Source organism: Dromaius novaehollandiae, chromosome 8, assembly GCF_036370855.1.
Source record: "Dromaius novaehollandiae isolate bDroNov1 chromosome 8, bDroNov1.hap1, whole genome shotgun sequence".
In the NCBI taxonomy this organism is placed as follows: Eukaryota; Metazoa; Chordata; class Aves; order Casuariiformes; family Dromaiidae; genus Dromaius; species Dromaius novaehollandiae.
Genome location: NC_088105.1, coordinates 36,447,234 through 36,473,723, shown reverse-complemented (window position 1 = coordinate 36,473,723; position 26,490 = coordinate 36,447,234). Strand labels below are relative to the sequence as shown.

At 41.4% G+C, this 26,490-nt stretch overlaps 1 protein-coding gene across 4 annotated transcripts in view; it reads left to right on the top strand.

The window, feature by feature from the left end:
* GLIS1 (GLIS family zinc finger 1) overlaps positions 1–26,490 on the top strand; it is a 199,540-nt gene that overhangs the window by 156,079 nt on the left and 16,971 nt on the right. For 3 of the 4 annotated variants that reach the window (XM_026105865.2, XM_026105873.2, XM_026105888.2), the window contains 4 exons: positions 4,876–5,037; positions 8,236–8,346; positions 12,125–12,257; positions 19,640–19,790. In XM_026105865.2, coding sequence (XP_025961650.2) covers positions 4,876–5,037; positions 8,236–8,346; positions 12,125–12,257; positions 19,640–19,790 — 557 coding nt within the window. The remainder of the gene's footprint in view (positions 1–4,875; positions 5,038–8,235; positions 8,347–12,124; positions 12,258–19,639; positions 19,791–26,490) is intronic. The other variant, XM_026105880.2, reaches the window with a different exon arrangement.

Sequence of the window (26,490 nt, the reverse complement as noted above, 5' to 3'; positions counted from 1 at the left end):
TTCACCTAACGTGTTTTTCAGTAAAATTCTCCCAATTTTGTAATCCGTGGGGAAGAAGGAGCATTTCACAATGTTCAGAAGGCTGGTAGATGTTTTGACCAGACATGAGGTTTCCTATTGATAGTATTAAATGCTTTGGAATGAAATGTTTGGGGTTTTCCATCTGTAGGCTGTCTGAGATGTCAGCAGCCAATATGACCTGCTCTTTCCCTTTTAGGTCTATAAATAAAAGGCAGCTTGTTTAACTGATCTCGCAGCAGAGAGCAGAGGTGTATATTAATGAGCTTTCTCTAATGGCACACTGGACCTATTTAGCACTACAACTGTGAAGGCTTCTCTTTTTCAGTCATAACTCATTTCCTAAGAAAATGTCAGTTATTGCTTCACCTTATGGTCTGAGCTGTTTAGTTTATAGTTTATTTCTTCTGATCTATACCACTGACAGATATTCTAGACATTACTGTGATTAAATGAGCTTATGAAAATGGTAAAAATTTGATAATATAAACCCTTTTGGGAATATGCTGTTATTTCTGCATGGCAACATTCTCAGGTGCATTCAAAGTATGAAGTGGAAGCAAAGAAAAACATTTTAAGCAATTACAGTTATTAGATTAAATTGTTTTGTTAAGAAAATTATGATGTGTTTAGATCACTGTGAGATAATGTAGTGTTTTCATGAATACGCCTTTTAAATGCATGATATTTCTGCAGTTACACTCCAGTGAGACTGTGGTGTGAAATAAAGATAATATACATATTTCCATATGGTAATGGACTAATTTAGTCCCATAAAGTTCTAAAGCATATTTTTCCTGGTAGAAGCTTTATTATAAAAGCAGCATTAGTTATAAAATCAAATAATTGCATCATGGTATTTACTGTAATCCTGTGACATTGTTTTGCGTCTGTGCTCAGATGTGTGTAGGATAGCAGTGTTGGAAGCACACGTTACCAATCTCACAAAAAAGACAAAGTAGTACTTGCAGTATGATTATTGTTTTTATTGATAAACTTGTATAAAGCTTTGGTGACTTTTACAGAATTTGAGGATTATGCAGCATTTGTTACAGTTATCCCAGGCATCAAATGACAACAAAATATCTAAGGTTGTAGGATCAAGCAATGACAGATTGAGGCCAGATGTCTGGGAGATACTGTAAGTAGCCTTCTTAGTTGATCAAATAGCTATTACCGTCCTAAAGCCCTTTGGAAATTGAACGTTTGTTCTTTGTAGTTGAAGCCTAGACACTGCTTGGATTGATGGCTCTTCCTAGCAGTTATTTGAAAGAAGCAAGAGCACCCCATTTCTCCAGGAGTGGTTTTATTCCATGTATGTATCTCCAGTAGCAAGGGCGGGTAGCAGGGTTACAAATGTTGATCAGGAGTGGATGAAGTCCAAGAGTTACCTTGGTTACCTCATCCTAGAGCAGTATCCGCAGAAACCCGGTTGGAGTTACCTTGCCCTTGTGCAACTGTGAAGGGAAGACACTTCCATTCTGAGGAAGATAGGTCCTAGCGGTGCCTTCTCCGTATGGGGAGTTGTAGGGAAAACCTGCAAAGGATTTAGTCAGCAGCTCCAGCAAAAAATAGCAGAGGTTTTCCTGTAGTCCTCCAAAGTGGAGACCTCTCTGCAGCTCTGACTGTAGCTCGCAGGCCCATGCTCATCAGCCCTTTGCTCCAACTCCCTTACTCCCTCCTCTTAGGCCCTTCACCTTCAACTTTGTACACCTTCCCCTCTCCTCCAGCCAGGTTCTCACCCCTCCTCCTTTTCCATTCATTTTCTTCCTATTTAGCCATAGCCAACCCTACCTTTAGCAATTCCACCTCCTCCAAAATATGGGAGTTGTTCTCTTTGCTGGTGTAGTCTCCCACCTTATCTGTTTAGACTGAATTTATCACAGGTTTGGGACTGTCCCACTACATATTATCTACTGTAATGGAGCTCTGGCCTTGGCTGACATTTAGGCCCTACCATAGAAAACATCGTAAATAAGAAAAGCCCTTAGAGTCCAGGCACATGTGGTGAAGGAGAAGTCTTACTGCTGATGCTATTAGGCTTTTGGATTATGCATTAGCACCAAAAAGAAGGCTTTTGACCACAATAGAAGTATAATAAACCCATATTTGTTTGAGTGTTGCTGCTTACATTGTAGCTCTGAACATTTATGGTAGGGCCTGTTCCTTCTCTTCCTTAAGGCCTGATCCAGCAAAAGTCTTAAACATATGTGTTTAAGCTTGTGTTTAGATGTTTTAGGACATTTGCCATTGGACTTTCTGCTACTAACATCAATGGGAATGGAGCTGTACCTTCAGTTAGTTTGGATTATTCTGCATACTCTTCTATTTTGTATTGGGCCATAGATACTGGAGCTGTAGACTGATAATCCATTAGAAAAACATTCTGAGGGTCAAGATCCTGCATTCATGATTGAATAGTTGTGTAAAGACTTTTGTGATCTAAAAGGTCTTTCCAGTCCTGTGCCAAAGGGGTGACAACAAAGATCACGTTGTGGTCTGTCACTGTGGTGATTTTGGTGCCAACAGAGTATGGGTATCCCAAGGACCCATTGATAGGGAACTTTGTTCTGTAATGTCCTTCTGTGTTAGGTCTTTTGATGGCCATATGTCAGATCCAGAGGGTCCTTTAGAGAGGGGAGCGGGGTCTGTAGAAAGGACTGCTGATAGGGCAACAGAAGAGAAGGGCTTGATCTTGCCTCTCACCTGGGATTCAGGTGAACGAGGTTGCAGAGCTGAGCTGCAAAATAGCTTTGCAGACTCAGGATCTGATTCTTACGCTACCACATGGTGTTATATCAGTGAGTAAGACTGAGAAGAGCTGGCCTCTTGAACTGAAAATTAAAGGGTAACGATTTGAAGGGGGAAGTTACAAAAACAGGGATACAACACTGCAATTGGAAGAGACTGAAGAAAGGTAGCAATAGGAAAGGAAAGAGAGCTAGGGAACAAACATAAAACAATTGATCTTTAGGACCTCAAAATATTAGCTGTGTTTGCCAGATACTGGCTTTATGGAATGTGTGGTGAGAACTATGGGTTTTCTAAACACTGCTTTATTTGTGATGGACTTTGGCATATCTGCACATTTCAGACTGCTTCATTCTGAATGCTTTCCAAATTTTTAGTGATGATTAAAGAGAAAATTTGGTTTTTTTAAGCCTTGGTGACTTGGCCACTTTCGAAACTCCCCTACCTCCTTTAACAGCTCACATGTTTTGAAGGGAGTCAAGACTAAACGAACTTCTGAAGTCATAGCTTGCATATATCTGCCGGTGGCTTTGCAAAGCTTTCATGACTGTTGCAATAGAGAAAGATGTAAATTTTGCTCTATACCAGGTAGTTGCTCTATATCTGTCTCCATCCACGGCCAAAATTACCTTGGTCAGGTGCTGGCAGGCCAGGTGCCTCCAATTTACAGCATCTTTTAAAATACAGCTGATCTCCTTTCCTAGCCCTCTGTCTGCAATGCTGGATGCAACAGTCAGGTCAGAAACTTGGCACTCACCAATGTATGTAAGAAGTGTGTAATGTGACAGGGGTTGGCAAGATTTTAATTTCTGTGATGCCAATCAAAGAACCACAGGTTGTGAATATAAATTTGCTGAACAAAGTCCTGGCTCAGCAGAAACAAATGACAGAACACTGATTTTATGAGGGTCAAGATCTCTCTCTCTTTTCTTCGCTCTTTTCACCAGCAAAAATGGTACAAAAAATCTGATTTTCAGAAATACTAGTTTTAAGATACCTTTACTTGTTGCCTTTGAAAACTGTTGTGAGTGCTTCATGAAGGTGAACTGGGTTGTGCTTCTCAAGTGCATACTTTGACATCCCAAATCACAGAGGAGCCAGACTCTCATCTATATAGAGGCACTGGAAAATCTGCAATGCCATGAAACTGCAATGGAGAGTGGGTGAAGTATATGCATGTTGCATTTGAGTAGGTGTGCATAGGAGCATCTGAACATGTGCTGTGTATGTGAATGCATGTTATGGGTTTACTTTTGATGCACATCTGCTCATGTGCATGTGTTTATGCTCATCTGAGTTAGTTCCCAAAGTCCCTCCTGGAGGCAGTAGTGCCACTGCGGTCAGCTATTGTCTAACACTGAAACTTGTCAGTGAGCAATGCAGAACACTCTTCCCTTGGATTGGTAGCTGCGACTTTTCATTATTTATTTATTCTAATTTAATTTGAAACAGCTACTTTTGTTATGAGTGCTGTGCAGCATTTTATTCCTGAAGTTTCTTAATGAAACAAGTGCTTAAGAAATCAGAGTTGCTCAGGTTACTGGTTGTATAAATGTTGAGAACAGATCTGCGTGATACGGCTAGTAAAGAAAAGGATGCAGAATAACAGCAGAATTCCTTTGGATTGATCTTGAGATGGTTTGGGTCTTGTAATAGTCCGTATTCATCTGTTCCACTGTATAGTGTTTCAGCCATCTGAAACCAGGTTCTTCCCCACCACGAATAGCTTCTCTTGGTCTCTCTTAGCAGCTCATTGTTACAGCCCACAGTGGTTCTTGAGCCAATTAAAATCTAATAGGACTCATCAGAACACTTATTCTTTCTTTAAGTTTTCTTTACTGATACAATACCTTTAAACGCTCAGTACTTCAGACAGAATGTGAGATATTTATAATCCATGTATTATTATTGAGCTACACACCATGTCTTCAGTGACAGATTAAATGAACAGCACAAAATGTTGCATTTCATCCATAAATTTCAACAGATGTTTGAATGTTGGTTGATTTATTACACGTCCGACTTGGATCTTACACTGTTCTCATTGTGGCTGGACATGGTTTATTTAGCAGTGCCTTACAACGATTTTTTTATGGCTCTTTTCAGTTTGAAGGGTGCAACAAGGCATTTTCTAGGCTTGAGAACCTTAAGATTCACCTCCGGAGTCACACCGGCGAGAAGCCGTACCTGTGTCAGCATCCCGGCTGCCAGAAAGCTTTCAGCAACTCCAGTGACCGGGCAAAGCATCAGCGAACACACCTGGATACCGTAAGCATGATTTCATACTGGCAGTTGCACTGAGTTTTCCAATGGTTTTTTTACATGATCTGTTCTCACACTGGAGTAGGACTTTTCCTTTTCATGAGGAGGTCTCAGGAAACTCAGTCATAAGCAACCGTACTGTATTTTCAGTTGTATGTGCTTTGAGAAATGAAAAAAAGGCTTGATCATGGAAAAGCCCATTCCGCTGTCTTACTCATGCTGAGGAATAACTTAGGAGTTAGCTACTCACAAACTCTCCCATCGTAACCAGGCCCGTGAGAGGAGGTATCTGGAGAATAAGGTATAGTGTGAGTGAAAGTGGAGGAGTTGTTGCTGTGCTAAATTATGTCATCGTCCTGCTTCCTACCATGTGTTGCTTCAGTAAAGTCTGATCTGAATGAATGCAAAAACAGTTCAGACATCTCAACGGAAGGTAAATGCCTCTCAATTTTGGACACAATTCTGTAAAGGTAAAAATGCATCTATGTTATAACTCTGTGTAATTCGTTAAGTACCCACCCTCAGAATTAACCATAAGAACCAAATTCATTTCTTACATAGAGTTGGCAGATTCTGGCTCAACTCTATAAGTCTTTCCACTTGACACACAGAGAAGATGGGAACCTCTCTAGTGAGTTAGGCTGATAAAATTAAGTCACCGTGTTATGGGGAAAGAAAGTAAGTAGACAACTGTGTAGACCAGTTAAGTCCTCAGCATAAAGCTTGTAAAGAATAACAGGCAGAGTTGTTCCTTTGTCTTTTTCAAAGAAGTGAATATATATGGCTTAACGTTTGGCCAAGTGTTTATGGGGCAGAACTTTTGAGTTTAATTGATATTTACTTTTTAAGCAGTTACACATTTCAGACAGTGCAGCATTAAGGAATGTCTAATGTACATTATGCCTTGCAAAAACAAACAAGTAAGAGAAGCGAGTCAGTCACATTTTCCAAACCAAAGCACACTTACAATAACAATGTTTTATTTATTTGAAAGTCAACCTGAGATATTTGAATTTGTAATTAGTTCTAAAATGCGTCTCTTTTGAAACTGAATATACTAAATTGTGTGCACAGTTTTGAAATTTAACTGCTTGAATCTAATAGATTTTTTATAAGCCAGATTCACAGATGGAATACCATTTATTAGACTTCTTGAAAGATAATTCAATATGTTTAACAAAATAAGCAAAAATTCTTATATCTGTTATCTGTGCATTGTTGAAAACAAATCTCTTAACTTTCTGTTCTCTTTTCTTCTCCTTTTCTCTCTGTCTTTTTATGCTCATAAATCAGCAAAAAGGTACAGTAATCATTTTCTACTAACTTTCTTAAGTGTCTAAAAATATCATCTGTGCTATTCTGTTGCAGGTTCTTTAAAACTGTTTCTGTAGCCCCACACCATAATAACTGGCTTCCACTTACCTGTTTAATTAAAGACCTATGGTCTTGCTCAGTGTATTGTGTGCTTTAAAATGTGAATGCAGAAAATCACAAGGAACTACAGGATGGTGTTACTGTAGAGACTACATGTTGCATTAGCTCAGTGAACAAGATAACTGCCTGGAATGTCAAAGCAAATAGACACGAACCTTTTCAAGGGTAGCTGGATTTTCATCTGGTTTCCCTATCGCTAATTAAGAGTACCAATGAGGAGGAAAATACTTTGCCAGTTTTTCTGCTAAGGGGCTTCTTAAAGGTTTCCATGGTCTTTCTTCAGGTGTCTGCTCTCTGTGTGTTCCAGACACCCTCCATAAATCTGCTCTGCCCTGTAACTCGCTGGGTAGGTGCTGCACTAGCCTGCAGGGCCCTGAATTGGTGAATGATTCTATTATTCCTTAGAAATTTCCTGCTGGCTGGGCAGAGCAGCAATACTTATCCTCTGGAGGTGCTTACAAAGAAAAGGGGTTTATATAGACTGCTTATTTCTTATTGAGTGCATTTGCAATTGGTTTTAAAGATTCTTTATGTAGGTCAGCCCACTGTTTATCTTCTCCAAAAGGAGAATCTGTAAATAATTTCAGAGACCTACTGGTATATGCTGGTTTGATGAATCTCTTCTAAATTGTCTGGAAACAGGCCTTTCTCCTAGGTAAAAGCAGAACAAGGGGAAGGTATCTGTCCTGGCGGTCTAAAGGGCATGTCATCACTCCTCCAGGAGCAGAGCAACTAGTGTAAAGGGTCACAGTCACTTCTCACAATGCTGGTGATTTTTTTTTGCTTTTGTACTTCCTCTTTCTGAAACCAAGGGAGTTAAAGAAAGTGACACTGAGGTCTTGACAAACCAGTTCTCTAGCTACGGGAAGGCACCAAAGAGACTTACTGGTCCAAGTGAGAAGGCCAAGATAATGTTGACAGATGAGAGGCAAGAAAAAAGAGAAAAAGAAATGTTCAGCTCAGCTTTAAGACTTAGTGAGGTTTGACATGCAGCACTATTTTGTTATCATTTGAGTCAGTGTTTATTTAATAACTAGTGCCAGGGTCCCTTTGTTCAACTTGGTAATTACACAATCGTGTGGGGGCTGTATAGTAGCACAGAGATGGCGTTTCATTTGTTGGCAGTAGGCATTAATAAGAGAAGAATGTGGTGGGGCTTTTGATTATTGGGACTCCAGAATCAGCAGTTAAATTGGAGTGTCCTATTTATTTATTTTTGTGTGAGAGAAATGCACTGGAATGGCTTGCCCAGACCAGGATGGTTTTCCCCAGGAGAGAGTGCTCATGTTGTGCCACGTAGAAGTGGCAAGTTCTGAGGCATACCAAAAGCGGTTGGGAAGGTCTCCGGACAAGACCAACAACACTGCATTTTTTTTCTTTGTATTGATTAGCTTGGATGTTAATGTTTGATGCAGTTTGTTTGGTTAAGAGTTGTAAAAAGAAAGCCATTGTTCCTATTATTTAAAACAGGAACAAGATATGAAGGAAACCAAATGTGTTCAATGCTTCAGGTTTTGCTTTGCTGCATATGGAACATAGTTTTTGTAAAACAAGTGGTAAATCAGAATTACAAGAATTTTATATTACATAGAGAGAGGGGTTTGCAAGTCTGGAAGCAGCAAGCAGAGCAAACAGCTCAGGCTTAGCACTGCGTTTCACAGAAATGGCCGTCCTTCAGCGCTCTGTGTGCTGGTGGCTCAGTGCAGCCTTCGTGTGTGGAAAGTAGATGCAGATGAAGATGAAATCTTTTCCCTGTCCTCACGTTTACAGAAACCGTACGCCTGTCAGATTCCTGGCTGCTCCAAACGCTACACCGACCCCAGCTCTCTGCGCAAACATGTGAAAGCTCATTCAGCCAAAGAACAGCAGGTGCGTAAGAAGGTAAGACCCACGAGGCAGAGTGACACGTCTCCACATCTCCTTGATATGGTTATTTTAAGTTTACCATTAGTTTATATATCTTGAAATCATTTTCTCTGCAGTGTGGCTAAAAGAAAACTCAAGCTGAACTAGTTTTCCTGTTGGGTTTTAATCACTTTTGTTAACCAGCTCACTTTATATTTTTGGGCTTTTAATGCCACAACCCTGTAATTTCACTATGCCTCAGACTTTTACTGCAAGCATTTCTTTCTTTTTCCTCTTTAAACACAAGCCTACATTCTGCTCTCATTCACATACAATGTCCATACGTTTAGCCTCTGCAGTCACATAGTAAATACATGTTAGCAGATCATTTAAAACAGAAGCAAAACTAAGAATAATATGGAAATTTTAATTTTTCATAGGTAAGAATGAAAATCTCCCACTTCTCCCTGGATTACTACAACTGTATTTTAAATGCATTTCTAGATCATTCCAAACCCAAACTGCTAATTATGTGTTCACTAGTATTGGATCCAAATAAGTATTTTTAAATGGCTCGTATGGGCTAAAACTTGAACACTTTATGAAATGGGGATGCTTAAAGACACCATCCCAGGATCAGAGCCTTGTTTATTACTCATTTTTACACACAGTGTGTAAAAAGATGACTGAGACCCCACAAAACTGGTCTGTGACAGGCCAGACCATGTACATACATGAGGCCCAGGAAGGGAAGGGAATATTAGCCATAGCAAGCAGTTACAATTAGTTCAATAAGCAGCAATGGTGTCTTCCCCCAGCCACCTTGCCCCTGCCAAGAGCATCACAGATGAGACGGCAAGGCATGTTTAAAGGATGGAGGACAGAGCAGAAATGACAGCATGGCAAGATAGAGCTAGGGAGCAGCTAGTTTGGAAAAATGTCAAAGGTAAGCACTAGAAGCACTGGAGAGCAAAGAGAGGAATGTATGGAGAGAGGAGACAACAGCAGAACAAAGGTGGTCTTGAGATGGGCCATGAGGAATGAGATGGGTATCAAAAAGGCCTGAATTTCCTGCCTGAATATACCTGTGGTGAGATCATACTGATTTGTCCCTGTGGCAGCCAGGCCCTCTGCCTTACACTCCTCCCCTCCTGCTGCTTATCAGCATGAGCTATATCCCCTGTCAGTCTCCGCTTGGTTAGATTCACCAATCTGAACTTTTGGTCCCCTTTTCCAGGACGGGTTGTCCATCTCCCTGTCTGCCTGTAACTCTTCTCTGCACTACTTGCAGGCTGGGTAGCTGTTTCTAGAATTAAGTGCCCAGAGTTGTGCACACTATTGGAGATGAGGTCAAGAAACACTCATTGCATGCTTATCTTTATGCTTGTCCATGCCTAGGACACATCCAAGTGTCCACAGGATCAAGTATGTTATTTATGCAGATACCAGATTCAGGCAGAACTTCTATTTAGCAATGCAGGACTGGAAGGGATCACCCAGTTTGCCACCCCAGTTTTGTATTATCAAGTAGCATGGTTACACCACAGGTTTCTACTTCAGAAGGTAGTCTCTGCACATCCTTCCCACACCGCATGTTGCAAAACACTTCCCAAGAGCCAAGAGCAACCTTTAGGTTTTACTGAGAGTGAAACCAAAAGCGAAAACTGTAGTAGGCCACAGGAAGAGGTTGACTGTATCACCAGTGTCTTTCACTATACCCATATCTTTGTGACAAGCAGGGTTTTATTATATGAAATTCTCAGCTGATCCTGGAGAGCAACCATGCCCCATTCCAAAGGAGAGAACCCCCATCTTTCTTTCCTGTGGTTGCTGACATACCTCTTGGGGGAAGGAAGGAGAGAATTATTTCCTAACACCAAACATGGGTATCATTTGTTCAACTCTGTGCACTGGTGAATGCATTAACATGTTAACATCCTTTGGGTCTGGACAAAGAAGCAGTCCCCACTGTTACACCCCATCTCCAGCTGAGGCCAGTCTCCAGTTCTGCAGAGGAAGGTGGGAAAAAACTCTAAATCCAAATGTGTAGTAAGGGGCAAAAAGTACTTCCTGGATAACCAGCGGGAGGCCTGAAGCGTAGAATCAATACAAGGTGAATGCAGTACACACAAGTCGCAAGCCTGAGCTGCTTGGATATACCAAGACATTCAGGCTTTCATATCTCTTAATCTCTCAGGTTCAGGAATTTTCCTACTAACATATACAAACCCTTGCACAGACTTATCAAGTCAATCTTAAAATAATGTTGGTTCTTAGCCTTCCACACTTACTTGGTAGACTGTTCTAAATCTGTTCTCCTGCAGTGGTTAGAAATCATCTTCGGATTTCCTGTCTCATTTATGCATGATAAGTTGATGAATATTTGATCCTGTGTCTTTTTTCCTTTAACTTGATAGGCCTCCGAAAAGAGCAACAGATTTAAAGTGCATTTTGATCAGGCTCTGTTAAAAGCGATTAAAATGAATCTGATTCATAAAGAAATAATAAACAAAACAAACATTTCACTTAAACTTATTATAGGAAAAGAAAAACCCTTTCACAACTAAGTAAAACTCAGTGTTACTGAAACAGCAACAGTCTACTTTGGCTTTCAGATTTAGGAAAAAAGGGGAAAAGACTGTTTACATTCGCTTGGTCATTTTTGGTTATGGCTCTGCGCAGGGAGCCGTCTGTTGGTATCAGCTTCCCCGGAATTCTGAGTGGAAGTGGCTTAGCCAAGAAAGAAAAATTAACGGGCTGCTCTGCCCACATGTCTCAGCTGAGACATGCTACCAAAATGTGCCATCTTTGATATAAAATAAAACGCCCTGAGCTGAGACTTGCATCAAGAGAGTCCTGAATAGTCCATACCTTAGAAGAAGCCTGCAGTGGTAATGTTTGGTTGTTCTCAAAGGCTTTACAAAAACAAAATATGAGAAAGCTGTTAATTTAGTAGTAGTTTAAGTTTAATTGGCTGCAGATGCACTTTGAGATCCAAATGTTAGATGTTTATCTTGAACAAACAAATGGCTGTATAGCAGAATTCTAAATAGGTTTGCCTGGACCTTTTATTTAGAATAACCAAACCCAGGGGAGATCGGTATGCAAAACTGTAAACTTCAAGACAATAACTATTTATTAATGGCTATAGAATATGATGGCTGTTTGTGTAATGTGAGCACTGTATTATGACAAAAGCTTGGCAACATCAGCATGTTTGAAAGAGAATTAGAAATGCTTTTCTTTCTTAATTCTCCTCTCCTGCTGTTTTTAATATGATCGACATTGTGGTTTTCAAGAGTTTGCTTCAGACACTTTTGCCAGAACTTTAATTTACATGGAGAACAGCTGACATATCAGTGATACCTCTTACACATTACTGACAGCACATTATTCCACCAGTTCTAATCTGATAAGCACAGACGCTTTTCTTTCCCTATCGAATGTCTTTCCAAGTGTCACAGTTACAACATGATGCAATCCTTCTGCCACAGAACCCAAGAAACTACTGAAAGCCTAAAAATATGCAGATAAATTACTCAGTAAGGTTTGAAGAAACACAGGGTACATTATTTTCTGAAGCAAACTGTTGTTGATTTAAGATTAGCACACTTAACTTGTGTGCTTAAGAAAAACAAAACTATCTCTAATTAGAAATACCAAGTAATAGATATAGCCTTAATTACACTAAGTTCCTAAGAATGACATTTTGTTCCTTCCTTCTATACATAATCTTTAAGCAAACAAGACACATTAATTAGAAGTCATTTGGTTTACTTTGAAATAAAATGTTTGTTTTATCCTCCTCTTATAGCTAAATTCATGTACTGATATCGAACAAGATGTACTAAGTGAATGCTTAGCTATACAACAGCTCCACACATCTTCACAGCACATTTTGGATGGGAAATGTGGTAGATCTGTAGGTCATCATGATTTAATTACAGGTAAGAATATTTCTGATAAGTATGGTGCTAAATGTGTCATATAATACATTTGTCTGAACATTTTGTCTGAAGAGCAAAAGCTGCTTCTATTCCCTTCTGCTGAAACTAAGACCTAGATTCAGCACTCCTGAAGCTCAGCTGAGCTCCAGAGTCAGGGATGTAGCAATCCTAGGCTCTTTGCTTGGCCAACAGAGAGAGATAGGAGCTTCCGCAGGCCGTCAGCCCAGCTATCATCTGCCTCACTCTGTGAAGGCACCTCCATCCCTCCACTGTTTCTAGAGACTGGAATGGGGAACCTTTCACTTAGCTGTTTTAGCTCTGGATAGTCTTTTTTTCATGTAACTATTCAATTCTTTTTAGAATTTTTATACATTCTTGGCCTCAGTAACATGATGTATCAGTAAGTTAAAAGTTAAAAATATTTTCCTTGATTAATTTTGCATGTGCAGCTTTCAGATGATGTTCAGTGAGAAGAACATGCACATAAACTCTTACCTGATCTGCTTTGGTGGAATGTCCCTACCTTTGGAGAGCCATTCCTGTTACTGCCTTGAAACCTCTCTATCTCTGTAATATCGATTTTGAGATGAGATAACCAATGCTAGGCACAAAATTCCAGATGAGGCCATTTACCTGATTTATAAGCTGTCATTGTAGTATTTTCTTGTGTCATTCTCTGTCGTGTTCCAGATGCATCCCAATATGCTGCTTGCTTTTTGATGGCAGCTGCATATTAGAAACGGGATAGATTTACTGCAGTATTTTATACCTAACACTTTTTATGGTCCAGAGAGTCTCCAGACAAAAGATGTAACGGACATTATTGACTGTTTTCATTCCATAATTGCTTAGACAGTAAGGCATACTAAACTCAGTTATGGACAGACTATTCCTAGTTTTGGGGGAGGAATGGGGAGTCTGATATACTTGCCTGGGAGCTGAGGACAGTTTGCAGTGTTTGGATTGCAGAGCAGAGCCAAGGTGAGACACCAAAAGGTAGGGACGCCATTTTTGAAAACATTATTTTTGAAGTTGATCTTTATTCAGAAAACTTTCAGTGATATTAAAATCCAAAATCATTCTTAAAATGATTTAGCTTAGAGCCAAGTTAGTCTATCTTGAGTTGAGATGCACTTGATCCTATTTCAATTCCGCCATGGAAGACATTTGCCTTGCTATTACTAAATATGTTTTTAAATTGATTTAATAATTCGGCACAAGCTTTCCAGACAAACCCTAGCTTGTTTATGTTGAGGCTTAGAGAGAACCAGTGGTGAACTGGGATTAGAAAACAAGAATGTCTGGGGCTAGTTCCCCTGCTCCAAGAAGAGAACTGGTGCCCTGTTATTGATGTATTTTGCTTTGTAAGAGCAAATTACTAAATTACCAAATTACCAAAGCAGGAATCTCCTGCTTTTCTTTTTCACTCCAAATCTTAAAAGAAACAAACAGAAGGTTAATCCAGCCTGACATCTCCAATTCCCCTTTCTAGTTTAAATTGTACTAAAATGTAGGACTTCAACCAGTGAACAGAATGTAGTAGGAAAGGGAAATAACCTGCCAGTCTAAGATCATGGTGCTAGGAGTCCATGCTCACCATTTAGATGTGGCTTTTCAAAAAGCCAGAGGGGCTTGGAGGGGTTTTTTCAACTCTGTGGCTCTGTCATCTGCACTCTTCAGATCTGTGAAGACAACCATGTGGCCTCTGCTCTGAGCCTGTGGCCATCCAGCATGGCCCACGCATGGCTTGGCCTCCCGCTTCTGCGCAGGACTGGAAAGACCCGTGACATTTCCCTCACAACAGGCTGCAGTTAATAACCTCAGGAATAGCCTCAGATTTCAAGCAGCCACAGTAAAACAGGAAAAACGTTACTAGCTCACAGATAAACAGACCACCCCTGACCTCTCAGTGTCAGTTCTGAGAACCTCTTGTGAAGTTACAGATCGCATCTATCAATAATACCAGCTTGTCTCCAATATCATTTCTTTGCTGATTGTATCAGTCCATCACCAGGATGTTGTAAAAAAATCTAGTAAATCTTCCCCCAAACTTCCATCGGGTCACTGCATATGAGACCTCATCACATGCACAGTGTGAAAAGGAGCCAGGGGAAATAAATCAAGATTTGAGAGACAGGAGTTACTTCATATTACGCATAGCACAATTCCATAGGCAACACTGTTCCTCTGTCATTACTTAGGGCATAGAAGTTAAAGTGCTGATCCTTACGCAGTTAGAGTATAAGGACATTCCTGCTGCCATCTGTTGTTTTCAATAATCATGTTTGCACTTTCAAATAAGCAAGGGTGGTATTTATGGACAAATTATCTATACCACTCTATATATAGACTACCACATGGATAAATTCAGTATATTATGCCTTTTTGATTCCACTTGAAAATATGAAAATGTTCATGGTTTGGGCTTTATTTTTTTTTCCCCCCCCAAAGAAACCACATTATTAATGTGCAGAGCTCTGGGCTTTAGGGATCACTTGGATTCCTGGAGAGTTTCAGTTTTGTCTTTCTCCACGTTAAAGCACATTTTAAATATGTCAGGGATGAAAGCCAATTATATAAAAATGAAATATTTAAAAAGCCCCCATCCCTTGTGTCCAGCTTCAAAGCAGGTTTGTGCTTAGGACTGAGTAAGATAGTGAGCAAAAGGAATGTTTTGCTATTGGAGAGGAACCCATTGGAGGTTGCTTAGATCTTCCCCTTTTTTCCCTCCTCCTAACTAAATTTCTTCATGGCTGCAAACACTCGACTCCAGCTGCGCCTGAGAACTCACGTCACTCTCCCTGCAACGGAGGTATCTCCATTTAGGTATCTCCACTGAGGCATTTCTCTGTTTCCTTATTGTTTTCTGGTTTCTCTTGGCATAAAGCTTAAGAAAAAAAAAAGGAAAGCCCTTGCTAGTCACAGATGCTCAGAGCACTGTTTTGGCAACAGATGTTAAGGTGAAAGGCCAAGCCATTTAAAATATTGATTGATGACCTGTATTTACAACCCGAGATGGTCAATGCGTGAAGAGGCCCAAGGTGCACAATCCTGAGCTGGGTTGCACTTGCAGGAGTAGTCATTTATAACAACACTAGACGCTTCTGTGTTACTTCAGGTACCAAGAATGTTATAGCTCACTGCTGGAAGAAAGGGTGAAGAAATTGAAAAAGAGGAGAAATTTTAAACGTATTGAAAAATGAAATCTTGGTCCATTCTAGGAGACAAGGTGGATGGGATAGCAATGGGAGCAGCGCTGGGATATGAATAGTCGTGTATTGTCACGGCTGAAATAGCACACAGGTTTGTCAGCTCTCTCAGTCATATTATAAAACAATCCCTACCCCAAATTTGCTTTCCCTGAATTATTTTCCGATAGCAGGAGGATATAACTTGTACCTCAAGCTGTGTTTTCCCGAATTAAGCTGGAACAGCAACTGCAGAGGTACCTGGTTGCTGGGTTCCCTGTTCTGGGCACTGCGCTGGTGAAGCCGCAGCTCCCTCCAGCAAAGGGAATGCAGCATTTCTCTCCCTGCAAACAAGTCTTCCTCGCTGTTAGGGCTTGGTGGCAGGAAGGACCTCGTGCACCCCGCACGGCGCCATGCCTTCTTTTCAGGGGCGGAAAGCAGGTACCTCTTGGACGAGGCAGTTCAATCCTCCTTTCCTACTAAGCTGCCACTGGAAAGATTTTCTTCTGAAAGCATGCTGTCAGGTGGTCATGGGATCACATGACAGCAAATCTGAACTTTTAGTTTCTTAATTCTGGAATAATAATATGCATAATGCTCCTGTGCAGAGAAAGGTCTGTCCCCCTGGAGGAAGTAATATTCTCTTGGAGTGCCCTTGCTTTGCACTGTGTAAAAGAAAAAACAACTTTTAACTTTAAATAAGTACCAGTTAGGTTCTCAGTGACTCAACAGAAATGAGTAATGTCTCGCTGCAGACCCACATGGCATCTCCTAGTAAATCCCGCCCGCCGTTGTGCGCCCCATGGCCCTCGCAGCGCTCCTAATTGCCGGCAGGCGCCCGTGCGAGCAGCGTCAGTGAGCGATGGGGGCAGCGCGGCGTCTGCCTTGGCTGGCGTTTCGGCGTTCTCGCTATGCAGAAGCTTGGGGGTGGATGCGGCCTGGCTCCACGGGGAGGGCCGTGCAGCCTCCGAGCCTCATGCCTGGGCCCAGGAGCACACGCTGCTACGGCTGGTGCGAAAGCTGCCGTGTGGCTGCCCCAGGTCCTCTCGCTAACCCGCGTCAGAGGGATGCGCGTTTCGCACCTCGGGCTGTGGTCTCACCCCCTTCAGAAGCACGGCTTGCGTAAGCACTTTGCCTCTCTGTCCACGTGTGTCCCCTTCCCCACTGCATTGTTTTTAATCCGTTAGCCAAGTTCAACCACATTTGACAAACGCCTCCGAGCTAATTGCGTCCTGACAAGCTGCACGAGTGCTGGCAGCCGGCTAGCAGCGAGCGGCACCCAGACCGAGTGCTGCCGCCGAGGGAGAGGCAGGCAGGGCTCAGCTGCCGCGCAGGCCGCTTGGCAGCCATCAGCGCACGCGGAGCGCCGCGTTTGTCTAAGTGTCGTGGAGGATATGGGGACAGCTGGCTTTATCCTGACGTGCTTCAGCCCATGTTGTGGTGGGCTGCCGAACTAGCAGGGTGGTGCAGCTGGGGTGTCAGCGTGTCTGCGTCTGAGGCAGTGCAAGCCACAGGGTGGGACGAGGGTCGTGGGGATGGGAGACACCACGTGTCAAGCCAAGCTGGAGTGGGGGTGTTGTAGTAAAGAAAGATGTAGGAAAACTCGCTGATATACTCAACCCCCACAAGCCTTGAGCACGCATATGCTCCAGGCAGGGGCCTTTTCCAGGGAAGGTGTGATCAGTAAAAAGATGGATAAATGCCAAGCTGGATGGAAGAAGCCCTGCTTTAAATGGGAGGTGAGGACCACGGCTAGCCATCACTGCATCCCAAGATGTGATGGGTGGGTGATGGGTGACCACCCTCCTAGTTCACATCTGGGTAAACTTGTCTGTGTGGTGGCCCTGTTTGGGATGATAGAAACCAGTGGTGCTGACTCTGGGTTCATTTTGGTTTCTAATGGGGCGGTACTGAGCGCATGGAACCAGGCAGGACAAGGCCCCGGAATATATGGATGCGTCAGGGGGTTGGATTGTAAGATAAAATATTTGAGTGTATTTACTGGCCACTGTGCTGCTCAAGCTATATCTTTTGAGCTTTTTAAGTTATCGACAAGGGCCAGTAATAGTCTGATAGCCCCAGAAAGCACAAACATCCTTCTTTAGATTCAGTGGTTTGCTCCAGGCTGTGTTGCCAGTGTACCTGGGCTGTGTGTGGTAGGAGATACAGCTGAAGTGTGAACTGATACTGTACAGTCAAGGTCCAGCTGGCATTTGACTCATCTTCCAAGCCTGCCAATGAATGTATGAATAGCACGGATTTTTGGGAAGTGGAAACTATTGCGTTATAAAATAGGTTGAAACCACCAGTAGAATAATGACATTCTCACAAAGTGCCTCCTAGCTACTAACTTACCATTATCAGAAGAGGCTTTGACAAATAAGTCCTACTGTCACCTGGGCACATCTGATTTCTTAAAGCCCCTTCTGTCTGGCTTTCGGAGCAGAAAGCAAGTTGTTTTTCCTGGCTGGTTGACAAATGTTCTGTCTACCAGGAGACGAAGATGATGTGGTTCATTTTTGTTCTTTTAGATCTGTCAACAGCTGAGGACTCACTGTTGATGAGAGGTTTTTGACTCATCTGAAGCCCCTGACAAAGGTGGTTGGGCTCTTGCCTTAGTGGTTCTGCTCTTCAGTCAAACGGAAACAGATGCTGACGTTCAGCAGCGGCCCATCCTCCCCGAGGGCTGCCACATGTTCCCTGTGGCTCCAGATGCTCGTGCGGCATTCTGCTTGTCACATGTCACTGAGGGGTTTGGGAGGACTGTCATCCCGAGTCCTGGCAGTGACGTTAGACAAGGCAAAGCAGAGCTGTCCCTCAGCTGTTTTCCTGAGTGTGTAGGTAGCTCTGCACTCACTGAGTGCGAGAGGAAAGGTGAGTCCTACAGGAGAGGAGGCAAAGAAGCAAGGCCTCAGAGAGCATGTGAGCTAGTGTGCTGTAGCTGGATTCTGTGGGAGCTGACAAACTTCATTTACCCTCTCACCTCTGAGAGTATGATGTCAGTGGGTGCCCTGGTCGTCCTCTGTAGTGTGCAGATTCCCTGGGAGGAACCTGCTGCTCCATAGCTCTGGGAGGTGAATTGCAGGCGAGCTTGCTAGAAGAGGAGGAGGTGGGCACAGAAGCCAAGAAAAGAAGGACCATTCTAAGAATTGCACTTCATAGCAGCCAGTCCTACTTTTTATAAGGGGACTATAAGAAAAAAGCTTAGTTCGAGCATCTTAATCCAACAGTCCTGGACTTACATAGCTTCCTTAACAGAGTACGTGTTTGAGGACATGATAGACACTTGACTGCTGGTGCCTGGCTGCCATGACCAGAGGAGAGTAACCGGAGTCCCAAAAAACTGGAAGAACATCAACACTCCTTCAGTACCTCTATGCACTAGTAAACCTTTTGGTTTCTTGATCACATTGAAAATACCTCCTCACTCCTCTTCACATGTAATTTGTTGAGATTTTATTTGCATCAAGATATGAAAGTTTTAATTCGTCCAGGATGTTCAGGACCACACTAGTCAACAGTCATTCCCAAATTAAAACTCTTGAGGTGAGGAAGAACAAAAAAAAGCACTGCAAATTCTCACGGAGAAGCCCGGTGAGGGCAGGGTGTGAGTCCTGCTAAGTCCTGCCAGCTATCAGGATGAGAGCTTGCAGCTCTGCAGTCACAGCAGGAAGGAGACAGAATGCCTGAGAGGGTTGGAGGGGAGACAAGTGTCAAAATATCTTAATACAGTTTTGAGTGCCATCCCAAGCACAGGCACATTCACTAACATACTGGTTCTCTGAGGAGGTGTTTGCAGGCTCATGGATCTGGAAATGAGTTAGAGCAGCTTGTCCTACATCCATCTCTCACCTTCTGCCTGTGGATGGGAGGATTTCAGATCTCCACAGCACCGAAGAGGCTGAATCACTCCAGATCAGAGCGCTGAACATCCGCTCTTTCTCGCTTTGTCTCAGTGCCAGCTCCATGTAGCTTTCACCTACATAAAAATATGAGAAAGTCTTAATGATTTCCGCGGGCTACTCCAGGGATGTCACAAGAGGAGGATGAGGATCCCTCCTTGCCAGTATGACTGCCCCGGCAAAAGTGCTGCTGTGGGTGGGCTGGGTAGGGAAGGAGTCAGAGGCTGTTGGGGATTGGATGCTCCTTTCTTTGCTTATTTTGGTTTGCAAAATGATGCTTGTTTGTTCACAGGCATGTACAGTGGTTCCAGCGCTAACCATAATGGTCCCTCACCAGCTGTACTGCCGCCTCCTCATGACATCCCTTCAAGACACCATCCACTTGACTCCACCCTTGCCAGTCCACATCACCATCAGTCACCGCTGGAGAGTGCCAGGGAAGGGTATGTGTGAAACATGCTTGGCCTGTCTGGCATGATGATGAGTGATTAATTGTTTATTTTACTTTGCATGGACGCTGTATGATTAAAAAGCACTGGCCCAAACTAAGTGATTTTGTTTGTTTTAGAATCAGTGAGTAATTTAGGTTGGAAAAAACCTCAGAAGGTCACCTCATCCAACCACTGCTCAAAGCAGCGCAAACTTAGACATTATTTTCAGGTTGCTCACAGCCTTGTCTTTAAAAAAAATACATTGATCTTTTTTTTCTCATAGAGTGCAATTGGATTTGGATTTTATAGTTTCTTTTTTTAATTCTTCCTTGATGACTTTTCATAGGTTTGGGTACGTGGAGAGAACTTCTCCCAGATAAAATGAGAAATCCATCAAGGAGTCAGAAATCAGACTGTGACTCACTGAAAAATAAGGCAGTGTTTGCTTTAGGAAGACTTACTTTGTGTCAGGGTGGCAGGCTCTCTCACTTTCTTGCTTTATTAGGATTTTCTGTAATATACCTCTGCAGCAAGCATTAACCAGTAAGAGCCTCATCAGTGAAGGGTATTATATATATATTTGTGTGTGTATAGACTACATTAAGAAATTTCTACAGTATCTGATATTTATATAGCACCGTTTGTTCAAGGATCTCAGAACATCTTCTGGACAGTAAAGAATCTCCGTAAAATTCTGCTCTGATCATTCCGTTTAGAAGTTTTTATGGTGCCTACACTCATGCAAATTAAACATCATGTTTATATTAAAGATCTTACCTTCCCAGCACTGTGGACAGGGAGGGAACGGTGATTTTACTTTACTGATGGAAACCTGGGATAGAGAAAGATCAAGGGATTATTACTCTTTTTTTTCTCCTGAAAACATGTTGGGAATCTGTAGCAAAGCTAGGAACTAAATGTAGATTTCTTCCATCCTAGTCCAGTGACTGCCCCATCCCTTCTTATAGAAGGGGAAAGAACAGCCCAGAAAGATTGTTTATATTTGTACTCTTTAAGCAAATGGCAGAAGGTGGGGTGTTTGTGGCATGGAGGGGGGACTGTAAGGAAAACTACTCCCAGAGTAATTGAAGAACAATCCAATTGAGGGAATCCAATGAGGAACAAATTAATTTGACCTTAATTGGAGAACGAACGTTGCAGCAAACTCAGCTTCTCTATGCTGTGTCCCCCTGAGCCATCTCTTGGGCCAGTGCCAGCAGCAGGTACTGGTGCATCGCCAGTGTACCATGCATATCTGCCCAGCACAGGAACGGACCTATTCTGTCCCTACAGGATATTGAAAAGGTCCCATAAGGTGTCTGTGGTAGAGCCCAACCCTTCTCCCTCCCTGCCCGGCCGGGCATGTTCCTGATCTTGTGTTTCCTGTTAGCAGACTCATGCCCTACCAAGGGGATTTACGTGCAAGTAACACCAGGTAAATGGGAGGCTTTCTGTAGCAGAGAAGGCAGTGAGTGCAAAGGGGAGGAAGGGAGACTGAGAGTCCAAAATGCAGGTAACCACAAGCCGTTTTTTCCCTGCAGAGCAGGACTAGGTGAGCCGGGGCCGTAGGGTGCCTCCCTCTCATAGCGCCCCAGCACGCGGCTCAGCTGTCTCCTCTGCAAGCTGATTCTCAGAGCGGTTTCACAGGGGAGTTACGGTGAAAAATCCCAACCAAGAAAGGAATAATCAAACTACAGATATGCTATAAGAACGATTTAACAGGCTGCCAGGAGAGGTGGATTAGTTTCCAAGGCACTTCACTTTTTGGAACTATTAATAAGAAATGAAAACAAAGGGCAGTAGGCAGTTTTGCACTTGGAGGGCTCTGAAGCTCCCAGATTAATTCTCCTTGCTCTCCCGTGTGTCTCCATTCAGAGCGTGGCACTTCTCTTTCAGCAGAAACGCTGTTCCAAGTGAACCAAGTTTCGTATTGAGCTCCTCCTACAGACGTTTTGATCATTTGCCTTGGTAAAAGTTTTGCATCAGGATGGTCTCTGCTGTCTTCAGTTTTAGGAGAATAAGTATTCTTTCTCAGAGGAGACAACTGTGCTGAATAATTATCTCAATGCTTATAGACTTAAGTAATGCAAAGCCTTTGCAGAAACACCATAGTTGATTTTTTTTTTATGACAAAAATGTGAGGCTCAGATGATAACAGGATTCTAACCATGAACCAAACATCAGGGAACTGAGAGTAGAATGTATTTTTGAAAGGTTATTTTAAAACAGGGTATCTAGTTTCATGACATAATGACTTGGAACTTTTCAGTATCTCAAATATCATTTTCTAAACTCAAAATAACCTGCGTTCAGCATTACCCTACCCAGTCCAAGGTCTTTTTTCTCTATTTTAATTGTTTATGGTTACATTAGTAATGACTGCTGAAATAAAGCCCATACTTGACATTTTAATTGCAAATACAGAAAGTTTAGTGTGAACTAATAGTCTTCGAATTTCATTTAGCACAGTTTTGTGGAAAGCATTCATCCATTTAACAGGGCAAAATCACTTAATAACCTAATGCTTGGAACCACTGAATTACAGAACTGTTACACCTTCGCCAGTTCATAGCAGTATGCCATTACTCATATAAAAAATATATGGTTTACAATAGGAAAGAAACACCTAACACTACCTTTCTTCATATTAACTGCTCTAGCTTTCTGGCTCACATACAGTGTTTTGCCTCATTTGTCAGCTGTCGCAGCATTCATTTTTAAATAAATGCAAAGAATTTCTATACTGTGAATCAGTATGATGACAAGACTGGATTGCATACTTTAAGTCTGTGGAATGAAGCAAATGATTACTATCAAGAAATCTAATTACTGAGTCATCAAATATGCAAGATGCCAAAAACTACATGAGGCAGAGTACAAATAGTCTACTCAAGTTTGACAGAAGATTCAGAACTTGATTTAAAAGCTTTTTTTTTAAATAAAAAAACTATGTTATACCTTCTTTTGCCAAAGTCAATACCAAGTGCAGCAGTCAATTTTCCCAAATGGTTTGCTAAGACATTTAAATAGTTTGACAAAATTATCTAATTCACTTGAAAATGTTCTAACAAAATCTGACTTCATTACCAAATGTATTTACACTGGCTTTATACAATATGGAGAGTATTTTTTCAAATTCTAGTATGGAGTGCATGTTAGACTAAATAATTTTACATTAACTTATATTGATATTAATTAACCTAAAAGTGTATGACTGAGAAATATTTTGGCATCCAGAAAGTAGGCCTGTCATATTCCAGGTTTAAATATATATTTATTTTTTAGTTCAGGTAGTGAAGTGTTATTTTAGCATTTCTGGTAGCATTTGCCATGCATAATGTCTAGCTCAGTTTTATTTTGCCCAGTGCAAAAATACTACCTTTTGATTTGTAGCAGTATGAAGATGGAAACACAAATTTTAGTATTGAGTTTTAGGTTCATGTTGCATTTGGCTTTAGCTGCACTCCTTTTTTTAAAAGGTATTATCTAAGTCATTTTAAAAATGTACCTCGTTTCATTTGTTAAGCAGCTGTGTAGATCCACTTATCCCAGTTTAACATATTTAGTGTGATAAATTATCTGCTTAAACGAAACTGATAGGACCAAGTTAAACGAGTTTGAGTGGTGGCACCAAGCTAGGGATTTGCACCAATTTAGCTTAATGACTTAACAAGGTCACTTTGTAGGATCTGAACACAGTCCTTCTATATGTGACTGTGAGGCCCTCAGTCACACGGGTTGTCTGTAACACACAGCACTTATGTTCTCCAAAAAAGGCTGTGGGGTACTGACAAATGATAACTTTACCTGAAGATGATGTGTCTCCAAGGAGAAGGAAAAGGAAACTATTTTTTATGTTCCTGTGGTAAGTTAGGTCATTTCTGCTCTGTAAACACATTGGTAAATGAAGAACTAGTGAGATTAAGACATCGACGGTGTTCATAGGTGATGATTGATGAGAACTCTGAATCCAGTCTTATAATTATGGGGAGTCTTTAATGTAAAGGATTAAGAAATCAAGGTCCCAGGCTTCTCACCAGCTAACTGCAAGCAGTTCAAACTGTTTTCCAGCCCCCCTGAAGAGCCACTTACCCATATACAATCACAAGCAACAGGACTTAATCAAATGAAAAGAGACATTTTAATCAGGCTGCTTAGACATCAGGATTTTTGTTTGCTTGCTTGTTAGCACCTGTTAATTCAAATACCACAGAAATACTTCACTGTAAAGAGATCTCTGTTTAGCTCTTCATCCCCCTTTACTGGAAGTAACATGAGGTACACTGAGCCTCCGTTCTAGCTCAGCCAGGGAACACCAGATTTGAAACTGCTGATATTTTTACCAATATGCAGGATGAAATCTTGTGTGCTGATTCTTATTTGTCCTGCTACAATATTATACTTTGGCAATAGAGAGTGGAAGCTGGATACTGCTGGGAGCGGTGGCGTAGCAAAGGTTTCGGTAGGTCTTTTACCTGAGATGGGACCAGACTCATATTGTAGCTTTAAGAGTTTCACTGTTGTTTGCAAGTGACTAGGCTCCTGGAGCCTGACTGTTTCATGGGGCAAGATCTAAGAAATTGGCCCAAAACCAGTGAAAGAATTGTGAGAGTTTCTTTACAACAGATTATACTATCTCCTTGAGGAGCCAGAGTCCATGGCAGATCCAGGAATACATTTTTGTACCCAGTTCTCATTACTCTCATACTTTCTTAGGTGTTTAACTACTTATGTCCATATTTTGTTCATCTTGCAGCTTGTGAGCTCACATAAATAAATTGAATAGGAACTGGCCTATTGCTGGAATCTTTGTAGGAAACAAATTTTTACTCTCTAGAAGTACTCTGGAGAAAACAATACCTACACAGTTTTTATAACAGTTCTTGGGACCAAGAAGATACATCATTCATTCATTGTGGCTTCAACAGGAGAGTACTCTTCATTTATAACAGAATACACAAATCAGTGTTTTTATTCTTTCTTTCAAAAGCACTAAAACCAATAACAAGAAACAGATATCTCTGACAGCTGAAAACATTTTCAATGGAGGAAGCCAAGAACCCATCATAATTTATCTCAGTGTTATGGATCTGAGCACGCAAAAGGGGCATCAGTACATCTGTCCAAAGGAAGAACAATGTACAGGTGCGTAGCTGAGGTTCATGTAACAAAGAAAATCAATAATTAAAAGCATCTGGTTTCAAATCCCAAGTCATTTATCTCATTGTAGAAAATGTGATCAGAATTCATTTATAATCATGTCCAGATAGGTCTGTACAGGTTCTTTTTTTCCTTAAAGCAAAATTAGCATTAGCATAGGCTTACTTCAACAATACATAGTTAAGAATAACTTAATGCTTTGTTATGGGTAGAATAGTGTTTACTCGCCCATCAGCAGAAATAGGTGGACATGTATTTCGCTTATGTCAGTCTAGCCCTTTCATAAACATTCATGGGAGCCTTCAGCAGCACATCTCAAAGTGAGCACTGCCTATCATGCCTGCCCAGAAGAGGCAACGTGAGCAGCGCTGTCTCGGAATAAGAAATAAGAGAGTTACAGGAGAATGTGGGAGGTTAAACGAGTTGCTCAGAGTAACTCAGGAAGCATTTCAGAGGGATTCAGCCACAGCTCTTCTGCATCCTGTTAATGATTTTAGCCGTTACTGCTTTTGTCTGTAGTTAAGTTGTACACTTAACATCTGTAATCTGATATTTTTGTAGGTTTTTTTTCATTTGGTTTTGTTTTTAAGCAAAACTTCTGAGGTGAGGTTAGCATATATGCGAAACACATGATAATTTGCCATGGTATAGCAAATGATTAAGATATTTTGACATCTGCTACTATTTGGTAGAGTGCCTTTTATATTATAAACTTGAAGAAAGCATGCATTAGCTACCTGTAAAGAAGCTACCTATGCCTGGCAGCATCTGTGCTACATCCTTGCCAGACAACAATGACCTTAAATGACCAAAGTTAGAGGGAACATTCAAGTGGTGCTTAAATGTCAGAAAATACCAGGTAGAAGAAAATATCTGTGTTTGATTGCATGTCTTTGTAATTGACTTTCTGGCAGTCACTTGACCCTAAGGCACTAATCTTTATTTAAATATGTTTTGGTATTTCTTTGAGCATACTAATGAAGATCTTTTTTACTTACTTTTGTAATATATTTTCCTGCTAGCTTGTTAGAATGATTTTTTTTTTCAAATTTCTGTTACATGTAGCAGCTTCTGCTGTAGTGACTCATCAACTTCTTTTCAAAGAAAATTATTGAATGAACCCTTATGAATAAAAATGTCTTTTAGGCTGGCAGAGTTCCAGTAAGAGCCTCTTAAGATTTAACTGCTCTGCAGAAATTGCACATATCAATTTGGTACAGTTGTAGAGATACTCATTTAATGTAGGAAAAAAAATCCGTGTTTGTGTATGTGTATGTGTATATGTGTGCGTCTCTATGCAGGTAATGAAATGAGTTATAAAATACTGAGTTACGTTCTACCCCTAGCTATGAGAAGTGCAGTGTATTTGTTAGAAAAGGTTGCGAGTATCTCAGTGAGTCACTCTCTAGCTGAAAAGGAGGCTGCTACCAAATGGCTTTGAGCGCACCAGGAAGAGAGAGACTCCTTTGGCTCCATTGTAATTTTCAACCTGAAGCTGTTCCCATGTAGCTGTTAATCAGTATTATTAAAAATGTTCTATTAAATGACCTAA